This window comes from Mirounga leonina, unplaced genomic scaffold (assembly GCF_011800145.1).
Source record: "Mirounga leonina isolate KUSES-001 unplaced genomic scaffold, KU_Mleo_1.0 Mir_94, whole genome shotgun sequence".
NCBI lineage: Eukaryota > Metazoa > Chordata > Mammalia > Carnivora > Phocidae > Mirounga > Mirounga leonina.
Genome location: NW_023270855.1, coordinates 53,492,453 through 53,506,418, shown reverse-complemented (window position 1 = coordinate 53,506,418; position 13,966 = coordinate 53,492,453). Strand labels below are relative to the sequence as shown.

At 59.2% G+C, this 13,966-nt stretch overlaps 1 protein-coding gene across 3 annotated transcripts in view; it reads right to left on the bottom strand.

Moving 5' to 3' along the window:
* Nucleotides 1-252: 252 nt before the first annotated feature.
* The window catches only part of CERS4 (ceramide synthase 4), a 32,486-nt gene continuing 18,772 nt past the window's right edge, over nucleotides 253-13,966 (bottom strand). For 2 of the 3 annotated variants that reach the window (XM_034996400.1, XM_034996401.1), the window contains exons 2-11: nucleotides 9,178-9,351; nucleotides 6,350-6,467; nucleotides 5,575-5,693; nucleotides 5,410-5,467; nucleotides 5,081-5,131; nucleotides 4,626-4,718; nucleotides 4,235-4,363; nucleotides 3,630-3,736; nucleotides 1,905-2,061; nucleotides 253-1,813 (exon numbers count right to left, since the gene is read on the bottom strand). In XM_034996400.1, the coding sequence (XP_034852291.1) occupies nucleotides 1,637-1,813; nucleotides 1,905-2,061; nucleotides 3,630-3,736; nucleotides 4,235-4,363; nucleotides 4,626-4,718; nucleotides 5,081-5,131; nucleotides 5,410-5,467; nucleotides 5,575-5,693; nucleotides 6,350-6,467; nucleotides 9,178-9,350 (1,182 nt within the window). In that variant the 5' untranslated portion in view covers nucleotide 9,351 and the 3' untranslated portion in view covers nucleotides 253-1,636. Of the gene's footprint in view, nucleotides 1,814-1,904; nucleotides 2,062-3,629; nucleotides 3,737-4,234; nucleotides 4,364-4,625; nucleotides 4,719-5,080; nucleotides 5,132-5,409; nucleotides 5,468-5,574; nucleotides 5,694-6,349; nucleotides 6,468-9,177; nucleotides 10,952-13,966 lie in introns of those variants that run through there. The other variant, XM_034996399.1, reaches the window with a different exon arrangement.

Genomic DNA, 13,966 nt, shown 5'->3' with positions numbered 1-13,966 from the left:
CATTCACACCCTTCCTATGGACCACCTGCCCGCCTCCTTCCTCCCTCCTCCTCCTCCTCCTCAGATCAGCTCTCTTCACAGATGTTTAAAAACGGAGGGATAATTGACATTGCTTCTCTCTTTTTTTTTTTAAACAATTTTATTTATTTAGTTGGCAGAGAGAGAGAGAGCACAAGCAGGGGGAACGGGAGAGGGAGAAGGCAGCTCCCCGCTGAGCAGGGAGCCCGATGCAGGGGCTCGATCCCAGGACCCTGGGATCATGACCTGAGCCGAAGGCAGCCACTTAACCGACTGAGCCACCCAGGGACCCCTCCTGCTTTGGTTCTTGTTCTCTCCTTTCTCTTCCCTCCAGGTCTTTCCATCTAGTCTTGAACATCTCTCCAGCTCCCCATCCCCCCGCCCGACTCACGCTGGCTGCCTCCTCTCCTGGCGCCTCTTTCTCCGACCCCTCAGTGTCTCTCCTTTCTCGCCTCCTGTGTGCTTGCTTCTTCCTGTGCCTCCTGCAGCTCCTGTTTGCGCCCCCTTCCCTTCCTTCCAGTCCCTCTTCCTGTTGTCTCTCCCAGGGGCAACAAAGCAGGGCCTTTCTCGTCCCTTTTGCTGAGCAGAACGACCAGATCCATACCCCTGCCCCGCTTCCTGCCCCCCACTGCCCGCCCCAGGGCCCAGCTTGGTGGTCTCCCCCCCCCCCCCCCCCCCTCCTCTTCCACCTCTGCCCCTCTAGGGTCCTTTCTCTCTCCTTTCTCGCTCTCAATGACCTGGCCTTTCACACACTTCCTCTCCCCCGTGTCCCTGTCCTCTTCCACCTCTCGATCCCAGGCCTCTTGTCCTCTTTGGTGCCCCCGGGGGCAGCACATCTGGCCCTGCACGGCGGGGGCGCTTGTGGTGTGATTCCCGGACCCTCAACACCTTCCCGCAGAGCTCCTGCAGAGGTGGTGACCTCACCCAGGCTGATCCTGGGGGAGCCCACTGGAACTCATCCCCTGGGCCCCATTTCAGTGTCTCCACGGAGGCCCTGGGATTCTGCCAGCCTCGAGCAGGGGCTGCCCAGCCTGACTTGGGTGAGCCTAGTGCCTTCTCCCCTTTAAGCTGGGTCTGTGAGTGGCTGGCCAAGGGCGGCCCCGTGTTGGAAAGAGGTGGCGTGGCTCTAGTCTTGGCTGGGAGCCAGGGACTCACCTGGGGGGGGGGGTCTCTATGCACTGCCTGCTGAGTCCCCTGGGGGTGGGCATGTGTCTTGGGGCGAAGATGAGTGTCTCATCAGTAGGATATGTAATTAGAGTCCCCTCGGGGCCTCCGGGGTTGGACGAGGAACTCTAACAGGGACATAAGCTCTCAGAGAATTTGGCTCCGTTCCTTTTATTGGACTCCTTCTGGCCTGGAGCTGGCTCTGGCAGGCTGAACCGGAGGCCTGCTGAGCGCCCTCCCCAGCTCTGTCCAGCTGCCCAAGGGAAGGGAAGGGAGAAGGGAAGGGCGGGCAGAAGGAAGGGGCTGGAGAGAGATCATTAGCCCTCGCCCCGCCTCCCCCGGGGGAGGGCCGTCCCTGTCTCCAGAGCTGGCCCCAGGGCCACCGGTCCAGCCGCCCCACACATCCCAGCCACGGGGCACTGGGGGCCGGCCCTCGAGGCCAGTCCTCGGCTGGCTACGTGGCCGGCGTGTGCCCGTTGGCCAGCCGCCCGGCCGGCCGGCTCCGAGGGCCGTCCGTGGGGGCTGCCCCGGCCCTGTGAGCGGCGCCGTTCTTCAGCGGCAGGTGCTCCTGGACCGCCTCCCCCTCGCTCGAATCGGACTCCTCCACGTCGCTGCGGACGTCCTTCTCCATCTGGGGAACAGGGAGGGGGCGTGAGGCTTGGGCCGGGCCGGGCCTGGGGGCTGCAGGGGGGCACACACGAGCCACGCCTCCCCGGCCCTACCCGGCCCTTCTTCAGGAAGCTGTAGAGCATGCGGAGGATGAGGCAAGACCAGAACACGTGCAGCAGCTGCAGCACCATCAGGAGGACGTTGAAGAAGTAGTAGCCAAAGAAGGGGCTCCACTCGGCAATGGACTCGTAGTACGTGGTATAGAGGATCCTAGAGCAGCGGAGCAGGGGGGAGATGGGGCTTCAGCAGCGGCCGCAGCCGCCAGTCCCTGCGACCTCTCACTTGTGTGACCCTCCTGGTTCCAGCACCTTCCATGGCTCCCTCTGCCCCCCAGAGGGATCGCGATGTTCTTTAGCTGGGCATTTAAGTGCCCCTCTCACCTGGTCATAGTAACCTGTTAGAACACACACTTGCTGACTGGCCATTCATGACCGTGAACCCTAAGGGGATGCTTAGTGGTCTAACTGCTCCCCTGTGTGCTCTTTCACACCTTCTCTCCCCTCCTCAGAGCCCCCCTGGCCCGAGGCCCCCCAGGCAGTGAGCTTTCGCCCTGCCCTGCCCCCGGCTCGGCTGTGGGGTCACCAGTGGCCAGCCTTGCCCAGGCAGCTGGCCCTCCCTGATGCTCTCCTCCTGGGCCTTCAGGGACCCGCATTCCTGTCTCCTCCACAGGCTGCCCTGACCTGCAAATATCGGGGGCTCCAGGTCACCCAGTGACCCCATCCAGTCTTGTGGCTGTGAACTCTGGACATGTGCGTCTCTGTCTAGAAGCCTGGGGTTCTAGACAGACCCCTTAAACCAGCACAGCCAAAGCTGAGCACCTGCTCCTCAAGCAGCAACTCTGAGCGCATGCCTGTTTCATGACCCTCGAGTGACCCCAAGTGTACCCACCTCTGTCACCTGCAGTGGTCCAGCCCCACCATGGCTCACCTGGGCCAGCGCAGTCCCCTGGGCTCGGCCTCCCCAGGCCTCCCCAGTTCCTGCTCAGGCCTCTCACCAGCTGTTCCCCAGCAGCCACCAGAGGGCGCCTGTGAGCCTGAGCCAGGTCTGTCCCTCTTCTGCCCACAGCCCTCCAGGGCTCCCTCCTCACTGGGGTAAAAGCCTAAGTCCTTCCTGAGGCCCCCAAAGCCCAGAATGACCTGCCCAGTCCATCCCTTCTTCCCTGTCTCCCCCTCGCTCACTCTGCTCCAGCCACATGGGCCTCCTTGCTGTACCTCCACAGCAGGCCCAGTCCTGCCCCAGGGCCTTTGCACATGCTGTGCTTGCTGCTTGGACCACTCTTTGCCTATGATCAGTACAGGTTTTCTCTCTCCAGTCTCTCTGTATGAATGCCATCAGTGACGTCTTCCCTGACCAGCCTAATTCCAACTACCTACACACTTCCTGTGCCCTTCCCGACCTCATTTTCTCTTTAGCACATCACTTTCTCATGCTTTATATTCTACTTGTTTGCCTTATTTACTATAGTCCCCACCCACGCCACGTCAGCTCCGCTTAAGCAGGTATCTTCATGTTGCTCCCTCATCAGCAAACAGACTGGGCAAAGACTTTAGTGAGTGGGTGTCCAACCCTGCCTCCTCCTCCATGTTCCGGGCACAGGGGAGAATGATTGAGCCCAGAATGCCGTGCCCAGTGCCAGGAACACCTTTCCTTGCCTTCTCCTGGAAGCCTCCCAGCCAACACCCCCAACACCATGGGTCAGGAAACTGAGGGTGAGGCAGGCCTGGATCTCAGACATGCCCTCCCTCCCTGCTCCCCAACCAGTGGGAAGGCAGACTCACTGCGTAGGGAAGAGCACGAGGCGAGTATAGAAGAAGACCAAGGAGAAGATGATGAAGAGGGCGTCGCACACTTTCCGCCTGTTCGTGTAATTGAACATCTTACCGGCCTGGGGAGGGCGACAGAGAGAAATGGCCTCAGGCCAACGGTGGCGAGGGAGGGGGGGAAGGGGCGAATAGGTGAGAAGGAGGGTGCTGGGAAAGGGCAGGGCTTCCTCTCCAGGAACTGTCTAGAAAGGTGAAGTGTGTGTCTCCGGGAGTGTGAGAAGCTTCATTTCCCTGGAAGCCAGAAGGGGGCGTGGTCTCACGGCCGGGGAGGCGGGGGGGGGGTCTCCCCTCCCGGGAAGACTGGGAGATAGGGCTGGGGGGAGGGTCAGGCTGGGAGGATGGGGCTGGTGGGGAGGGTGGGGCTGGTGGGGAGGGTCAGGCTGGGAGGGTGGGGCTGGGGAGGTGGGGCGGGGGAGGGTCGGGCCGGGAAGATGGGGCTGGGGGCGGGGTGAGGCTGGAAGGGTGGGGCCGGGGGCGGGGTGAGGCTGGGAGGATGGAGCGGGGGAGGGTCAGGCTGGGAGGGTGGGGCTGGGGGCGGGGTCAGGCTGGGCCAGGCCCACCTCCAGGAGGTAGTCGGAGGCGTCATGCAGCAGCAGCACCAGGGACCCGATGCGCAGCAGGTTCGCGCTGTAGGAGAACACGATCAGGATGATGGTCACGAAGTGGTGTGCCACCTGCTCCTTGAAATCCTGCGGGAGACGGTGGGTCAGAGCGGGGATGAGTCTGGGGGGGGGAGCACCCCACCGGGCTGGGGGCAGGCCCTCTCTGGGGGCTGGCTGGTTGGCAGGCATCTGTACCTTGTGGACTGTGGGTCCTCCCGCCTGAGGCACCAGAGGGGGGGGGGTCTCAGGGTAGGGGGTGAAGCCATCCCTCCCTATGCGTGATTGGATCACAACTTCCCCCCCCTACCCCCAGCATCACTTCCCAGCCAGATTCTCGGCCCAGCCTCACCTTACGCTTGACATCAAAAGGCAGCGTGATCAGCAGTGAGACGTAGAAACTCAGCTCCAGGAGGTACCAATAATACAGGGCCGGTTTCAGGGGCTGTAGGGGCGTGGGGCAAGGTTAGCTGTGGGGGGGGGAGGTCGAGGCTCGGGGGTGGCGGGGCATGGCTCAGGGCCCTCCTCGCTTGCTCAGAAGCAGGACCCTTGAATCCCAATGAGTGAAGAAGGTGTAAGCTCCCCGTCCCCGGAGGTAGTCAAGGGCCAGTGGTTTTGCAGCAGCTCCTGCTCGGAGGTTCCCGGTGTCTGGCCCCTCCCCATTCCGCAGGGGAGGCAAAAATACAGAGTGGAACTCGAAGGGGAGTCGTGTGATGTCCGCGGTTGGCTCTCCCGCCGGCCCGTGGCTGAAGGAACTCTAACCACCCCACCCCCACCCCCAGCCTCCGAGCTCCACCTGCCACTCACCTGATTTGGGTAACTGTCCCAGCACATTGCCGGTGTCCACAGCCATGACTCCTGCAGGGACACGGGAGTCTGAGGCTGCCCAGAGGTCAGAGCCCAGCACTCTACCCCCCGGGGGGGCCCTCCCCAGGGCTGCTCTCATTCTAGACCCAGAGCTGTGGGCTGCGGACCCCCAGCTCCGGTGCACAGCGTGTCCTCAAAAGGCACCTGAGCGGACGCTTTTGCAGGGGCCCCCTCTGCCCGAACCCCTCCGCACCCCCCGTCCAGGCCCAGTGCACCGCAAGGGCTTGTGGGATGGGTGGCGGGGCAGGCAAGCGGCCAGGAACACTCACGTGGTAGAGGATGGACAAGCCACCAAAGAAGGAGCACAGGTAGAAAGCAAACCTCCAGCTGCAGATGGGGAGGGAGCCCATGAGGCAGCCACCGGAGGAGGCCCGGGCTCCAGCCCCCCGCCCCGCACCCCCAGAGCCCCCGCCTCAGCCCCACCCCGGGCTTACCTGGCCTCGCAGAACTTCTTGGTCAGGCAGGGCCGGTCCTGGTTCCGGCGCCTCCGGAACCAGCGCTGGGTCTGCTGCAGTGTGAGGCCACACTGGGCCGCCAGGAGGGCCATCTGGGGCTGGGGAGAGGTGATGCGGGGGGAGTCACAGAGGAGGCTTCCCGTCCATGTCCCAGGACAGATGAGACCCAGCTGTGCTCCCCCCTACCCTAGACCTCGCCTGTGGGATTGTCTGCCTATGGACATGGGGGGGGTCCCCCCAAAACAGGCAGTATGAAGATCAGCCCTGCTCACAGGAGAGGCAGGTGGCTGATGGGGACTGGGACTAAAAGCGGCTGGGGGTGGGGCAGCCCCCCTAGAGGTTTTCCTATACCCTTCCAGAAGAGTCAGGTCTTACCCCCGCCCCAGGCAGGTAGTTGAGACCTTGCCTTCCACCCCTACCTGCAGAGGGAGGGTGACCACGGAGGGGGAAGGTCCCCTCTACCGAGAGCCACAGTACAAGTCTGCTGTGGTCGACGCCCCCCCAACCCCCAGCAGTCAGGCCTTCCTCTCTTACCAGCTCAGCAGAGACCTGCTCCCCACCCCCCCAGGCGCAGAATCTGCCCACTGGGACAGCTGGGCTGGCTGGTGGAGTGGGTGGAGTGGGGGCACAGAGGCTGCCCTGGGCTTTCCCTGTTCCTGACAACAGGCCCCATCCCACCCCCAGGCCCCATCCACACGCCCCCCCCCCACCTGCAGGCCGACAGGGATGGAGAGGGGCATCGGGGGGCTCTCACCTCCTTGGGCTTCCACCCTTCTGTGATGAAGTACTTCTCCAGAGTGGCATTGGGCTTCGCCAGCCTCCTGGCATGATGGCGCACACCTAGCAACCGGCTCAGGGGCATGCCAACAAATCTGGGTGCAGGGGAGACAGAGCCTGTCAATCCAGGTGGGGAAACTGAGGCTCAGAGGGGCCAGGTCACACACTGGGAGCCTGGAGGGGTAGCCTGGCCGCTGCACTGGGACCAAACCTAAGAAAGACAGCTGGGCGGCCGGTCTTCAGGGTGGGGATGTGGAGGTTAGTTTTCGGGGTCTCAGGCAGCTCCACTCAGTTCCAAACAGGAAGGAGAGACCCCTCACTGCTTGTCTCATGGTGGTCCGGGTCCTTGTCTGTCTCCTGCCAGGCTGGGGGGTCCCCACAGGCAGAAAGGAGCAGGGGCACTCCCACTCAGGCCTCCACTCAGGCCTCCCTTCTCCCAGTGCGGACATGTGGAGGGGCCCGGTCCCTGGCCAGTCATCATACGTCCCACTAGACCCTGCCCCCCGGAACTTCCTACGCACCAAACATCACCCTGCATTTGGGGAAACTGAGGCTCAGAGCAGCTCAGCAAGAAACTCCTTCCAGACTCAGTCATGATGGGGAGTGGGGGAGGAGGGGACTGTCATTTCTTGAGTGCTGACATCTGCCAAGCATGGGTCCAAGTGCACATTAGCTGCCGGCTCATTTAGCTCTATTGTCAAAGTCCCCATTGTCTTGATGGGCAAACTGAGGCCCAGACAGTTCAGAGAGATGCCCAAGGTTACACAGCGAGTGGGTAGCAGACTGGCCCAGGATTTACTTCAAAATGGCGAGAACCTCTGCCTTCGACCCTGGAAAAGCTATCTCATCCCCATGGCCCTTTGAAAGGACACCTCTGGGATGTGAACACAACCCCCTACCTCTGATGAGGCCATTAATTAAATACACAACCCCCCACTCCAGGTTCCAGTAGTGAACCTGGGCGTAGTCTCACGTCCTTCGCCCCCCACCCCCCGCAGGAAAGCTGGCGACTCGCCCTTCAAAGCCTGGCTGACTTGAGCCTCTTAGGATTCCTCAGGCAAAGCCTCAGTCCCAGATGACCTACCCTGTGTGTGACCACAGGCCTCCCTTGACCTCTGGGCCTCCATTTCCTAGTCTGTAAAATGGGGATAATAGTACCACCTCACGGGGTTGCCCCGAGAGCTAAGACGCATAAGCTGCTCAGAACAATGGTGGGCACAGAGTAGGCGCTTAGAGGGTATCTGTTAAATAAATACAACCTCAGTGGGTATTCCTTGGGTCCCCCCGGGGTCCAGGCTGTATCCAGGGAGCCCAGACACCAGGAAGCTCCTCAGGAACCGGAGAGACAAAGCAAGATGCAGAATGCTCCCGTGTCCCTGTGGTCAGGGCAGGACAAAGCCAGGGACCCAAAGCAGAGGCTGAAGGGGGCGAAGGGCTCTGGGGAGTGGGGGAGGGACAGCAGAGGGGCCCTGCGGGCTTCCTGCAACCCAGCCTTGAAGGAACTGCAGAGGGGTGAGTGCAGAGGCCAGGTGGCCGCATAAGAGGTAGTGGACCTGCGGAGGGCGTGGGGAGGGAGGGAGGCGGGAGGGGGAACTTGCGGGGGTGGCCGATCATGGGGGGGCCAGCAGCAAAGGGCCCTGGCAGGGCAGGTCTGAAAGCTTTGACTACAGGGCTGGTCAGGTGGGAAGGGTGGGGCTACCTGGGACCAGGGAAGGGACGCCAGGAGAGATGTTCTGGCCCAGGAGACAGCCAGCCAGGGAAAGAGGAGGAGACCCAGTTTGAATCAGTGTCTGGGTCCCATAAGAAATGACTGAAAATCTACAGGGTTTGGCAATCAGGTTGCTGGGAACCTGTGGGGGGGTGGTGGTGACATATATTCGGGGGGGGGGCAGCACCAGGCTGCAAGGGGCTGGGGATGGGGACAGGGGAAGGGGAGGCAGGGCTAGTTTAGGCACAAAAGGGGAGGCCAGAGTGCTTTTGCTCTTTCCTTTGGCTACAGAGGGAGGAGGGAAGGTGTTAGGAGCCAGGAGGGAGGGGTGGAGAGGGTGAGGTGGGGGGTGAGAGAGGGATAGTAGGGGGCTGATGGAAGGATGGCAGGGGGAGTGAGGTGGGGGAGTGAGGGAGGGATGGTGGGGTGAGCTGGGGGTTGTGGGGGATGGGGGTTTGTGGGGGCTGAGGGGGGATGGTGAGGTTGAGGGTCACCTTGCCTATAGGAGAGAGGCAGGAGGGGGTGGGCAAGAATGTCTTTGCTCTTTGCTTTGGTTAAGTGGTTAAGCATCTGCCTTCGGCTCAGATCATGATCTCAGGGTCCTATGGAGCCCCCTCCCCATCGTATTGGGCTTCCTGCTCAGCGGGGAGTCTGCTTCTGCTTCTCCCTCTACCTTCCCCCCCCCCCCCCCCCCCCCCCCGTTGCTGGTGATCTCTCTCTCTCAAATAAATAAAATCTTAAAAAGAAAAAAAAAAGTTTCTTTGCTTGCTGACTGGCCTCTGCAGACCCATCCTTGGTCAGCAAAGCAAGAACACGCCCTCCGGGGCCTCCCGCCATTTGCTGACGACACCCAAGGCACGCCCAGACCCAAGCGGCAGGCCGTGGCGGCGGTAACAGCAAACCAGCCCCTCAGAGGCTGGAAGAGTGTGGGCGGTGGTGGCTAGGGGCAAGGTGGAGCCGGGAAAGGCACGGCCTCCAAGCCAGGCTCCATCCAGGATGCATTAGGACGAAAACCACACAGGACGGATGGCCAGGGTGAGCACTGCGCACAGGGGAACGACAGCGGGGCCGGGCACCGCCGAGAGGCGGACACTCACCTCTCGAAGACGAAGCGCATGACCACCAGGGCCAGCGCCAGGGGCAGGGCTGCCAGCATATCCCGGGGGTGGGCGTAGACCAGGCCATCCCGGTCCTCCAGGGCAGCCCACGAGTTGTTGGGTGGCAGCCACAGCCTCTCCTGCCAAAACCATTTGCTGAGGCTGGACCACATCCTGTGGGCACATGGTCCAGTTAACGGGAGCGCAGCTCGCGGGAGGGCCCACCACCCCATCCTCACCGCCTGCCCCCTGGATGCCCGGCAACCTTGAGTTTATTACAGCCTGGGTTAAGGAGGGACTTGTGCTGAGTGCCCTCAGGCAAGTGACCTGACCGCTCTGAATCTCAAGTTCATTTGTCAAACAGGGGCAGTAGCCCACCTGTCAGCCCAGCCTGACAACACCAAGTGCTTCCCCGGGTGCCTGCTAGCCCTGAAAACACACCTCATGAAAAGGGTTATTACTTTGCACTTCACAGGTGCAAAAGAGGTGGCCAGAAGTCAGGGGACTGGCTGACTGGGGTCATAAAGTCGAGTTCTCAAATGTCCAGGAAGGTCTCCTGTCATGTGGGAAAGTGCCTCCAATGCAGCCCAAAGATGACCAGTTGAGGAAATCTGCAGTTCGCTTCCTGAGCATCCTTCCAGGTGTGAACATTGGCAGCCTCGCTTGCTATGAGGCTGGGCTGCGGCCGGGCAAGCGTGCCTAGTGATGACGTACGTGCTCGCCAGGTCACTGGAGCGGTAATCAGGTGAGCTTTCCTTCCCCTGAGAAGGCTTTCCAGCAGCCATCTTGAGGAGCCCAAGCAGCTCTGCCCTTTCCTGAGATCTTAAGACAAGTGCCCAGACCCCCACACCGGTCCCCACTTGGGATGTTTGTTCATCATTATGTCCGTCCATCCCATCCATCCATCCATCCATCCGCCTTCTTATCTGCTGATCTACCTGTCTGTCCATCCACTCATTGCCTGTCCATCCATCTGTCCGTCCAACCACCAACCAACCCACTGACCAGTCATCCATTTGTCCATCCATCCATCCAGTCATCTGTTCATCCATCCGCCTGCCCACCTTGTCCATCTACCCATCTGTCCATCCACCCATCTGTCTGTCCGTCCATCCATCTGCCCACCCAGCTGTCCCTCTGTTCTCTGACTGACTTGTTCATGCCAGCATGCGGCTAGGTGTTGGGGACACAGCGGAAAAAAAAGCAGACCCATTCCTGTCCCCGTGGAGCTCTCAGTCCAACACACAAGTACACAGATTCATAAATGAGATAGGACCGTGTGATGGGGCTGCTTGAAAATGAGCAGGGTACCATGATTTTAAATGAGGTGACCAATGAAAGCCTGAGGAGATACCATCTGAGCGGGGACCCAGAGATGAGGAGGGCCTGGGTTTATGCAGAAGAGAGTAGTGGTGGTAGGGAGGGACTTTCAGAGAAAGAAGCAGCAGGTGCAAAGGCCCTGAGGCAGAACCGAGCTCAGAGTGTTGGGGGAACAGCAAGAGGCCCCTGTGGCTGGAGCGGAATGAGTGAGGGGGAGAGAGTGAGGCGGGGAAGGCAGGGAGGGGGACAGGGGTAGGTCATGCAGGGCCTGTGGGCTTCAGGGAGGAGTTGGGATGACTTCCCCCAACATTTGTGATGAAAAATTTCAAACCTAAAGAAAAGTTGAAAGAATTTACAGTGAACTCCCAGAACCCACCATTAGATTCTACCGTCCACATTTTGCTCTACCTGCTCTATTTCATGTCTGTCAGTGCATCCATCTGCCCCCCTCCTTCCCCCACCCATCCGCCCCCCCTCCTTCCCCTGCCCATCCGCCCCCCTCCTTCCCCCCCAATCCGGCCATTTTATTCTTCCAGATGCATTTTAAAATAAGCAGCAGACATCAAGCTGCATCACCCCTAAATATTTCAGCATGCAGATCATTAGCTAGGCTTCAGTATTTGCTAATGTTTTTTTTTTTCTTTGAAGATAAAATTTACTAGAGCGAAATGCATAAATCCTTAAGTGTACAGTCCCTGAGTTCGGACAAATACAGGTACCTGCATGACGCAGCCTCCAACCACGGATATTCCCGTCCCTCCACAAAGCTCTTGTACCCCTCTCCGGTCAATCTCCATCTCCCCTGTCCAAAGGTCACCTCTGTCCCGATTTTTGTTTCCACCATGCATTCGTCCCATCTGTGCTAGAACTTCATAGAAACAGAATCACACACTCCATCTCTGTGTCTGGCTTCTTTCGCTCCGTGTAATGGTTTTGAGATTCATCCATGTCATAGCATCTATTGGTAGCTTTTTTTTCTACTGAATCGTGGATACATATCATTTGCTTGTTGATGGGTGACTGGGATGCTTTCCGTTTGGGGTGATTATGAGCAAAACTGTTAGGAGCATACACGTCTCCCTGGTCAACCCCCAGGGGTGGGATGGCTGGATCACAGGGAAGCTGCCTGTCCAACTTCATAAGCAATGGCCCAACTGTTTTCTGGGGTGGTTGTACCATTTTCCACTCCCATCCGTGCAGTCTGAGGGTTCTGAGGCTTCTTGGTTTTATTTTAGTAAGAACACAAGCCATGGGGGGTTGGCGGCCTCGTGGGAAGTGGCCTTTTGGAGGCCAGAAGGAGGTGCTATCCACCGGAAGGGGGTGGAGAGGAGGAGCAGGTTTCCAGAGACGACTTTTTTAAGTTTGTTTATTTATTTTTAAGTAATCTCTACACACAACATGGGGCTCGAACTCATGACCCCGAGATCAAGAGCTGCACGATCTTCCGACTGAACCCACCAGGCGCCCCTGCAGAGACATTTTGGAGGCAGAGCCCCCAATAACTGAACGCCCTCCAGACAGGAGCCAGAGGAAGAGACGTACACACACAGGATTCCATTTTCATCAAGTTCAACAGCAGGCAAAGCCAACCGAGAATGCCAGCATCAGTGTCCCGTGGCCAGTGTCCCAGGTTACCACTAACTCGGCGGCTTCAAACGATGCAGATGTACTCTCTCTCTCAGTTCTGGGGCTCAGGAGATGGGGCTTGCTGGGCTGAACGCAAGGCTGGGCAGGGCTGGGCTCCTTCTGGAGCTCCAGGGGAGAATCTGTACCTGCCTTTTCTGGCTTCTAGAGGCCACTTACACTCCTTGGATGAGGGTCCCGTCTTCTGTCTTCAAAGCCAACATCTCTCTCTCTGACCCTCCGGCCTCCCTCTAATCAAGACTTGGGGAATCTGGGGTCAGCCCCCATGTCAAGGTCAGCTGATCAGCAATCTCTATTCCCCTTTGCCACACGAAGCTCCAGGATTAGAACGTGGACATCTTTAGGGGGCATTATTCTGCTTAACACATTGCTGGGCATCGGACAGGTGGCTGCCCTGGGGACAAGCAGTGACCAGAGGGGCCCTGTGGGGCTGCCTAAGGCTGGTATGTTCTGTCTCCTGATCCGGGTGCTCTTCTCGTTGAGAAAATTCACTGAGTTATGCATCAGTGATGTGGGCCCTTTACTCGTGCCAATTAGAATGCCTGCACTTTACAAGTCTACAATTCTGATTCCAGTTCCACCATGTGGGCTTGTCCCCCACCCCGCGACGCTAGTTGGCTGTCCTGCAACTCAACTGAGTTCTGACACCCTACCTGGAGACAGCATCAGATCCCACAGGGTAAGGGCTCAGTCCTACAGAGACTGTCCCCCCAACTTCAGCCGCCAAGTGTGTCTAAATTAAATTGTCACCTGTGCTTCTCACCAACTGGCTATAAATCAAAGGATCCCTGGAACCCCTCCTGGGGGGGTTGAGTAATTTGCTGGAGTGGCTCACAGAACTCAGAGAGACATTTTACTTACTAGATCACCATTTCATTACAAAAGGACACAACTCAGGAATAGCCGGATGGAAGAGCAAGGTGTAGGGGAGGGGCGCCCACCTCCACGCGCACTACTCTCCCCAAATTTCCATGCGTGCACCAATCAGGAAGCTCTCTGAACCTCACCCTTCTGGTTGTCAGGGAGGCTTCATTACAAAGGCATGCTTGATTACATCATTGATCATTGATGAGTGAGTCAGCCTGCAGCCCCTCTCCCCTCCCTGGAGGTGGGAGGGGGCGGCACTGAATTTCTACTCTGTATTCATGGTTGCCTTCCCTGACACCGAGCCCCTCTCCTTCCATGACCCAGGGGCTTTCCAAAAGTCACCGTGTTAACCTAACAAAAGACACCTAGATCACTCTTATTGCAGGAAATTCCAAGGGTTTTAGGCTCTGTGTGAGACCAGGGTCAAAGACCAAATTTTTATTTCTTACCATAAATCATAACATCACAAGTCAAATATAGAAAAAAGAAAAATTGTTAGAGTCTGGGTCTCAGAACCAGCATGTGGCTGACGTTCAAGTCCATGGGGATGGATGGAATGGCCCAGGGAGAGGGGAGATGAAGGAGCAGCCCGCAGACCCCGCCCGTGGGGCATCCGGCAGTCAGCGAGATGACGAGCTGTGGCAGCAGCTTGACAAACGGTCAAGGGTGTGTGACATGGCCAGTCTAGACCCCCCAGGCTCAGACGACCCAGACAGAATGGACAGATGGATGCAGAGACTTCTGCCTGGGTGGTTGATTGCTCCACAAGAAACTAGCTTCACTAACAGGCAAGGCTGGCTTGATCTGGAGCACCCCCTGGGGCCTGAGGGCGCATGCCCAGCGGGGGCGTTCCCACCTCCCAACCGGAGCCACGCCCACTGCACGGCCTCTCCAGCCTCCTCCCACTCTCTCAACCGGCCCCCCCCCCCCCCCCCCCCCCCCCCCCCCCCCCCCCCCC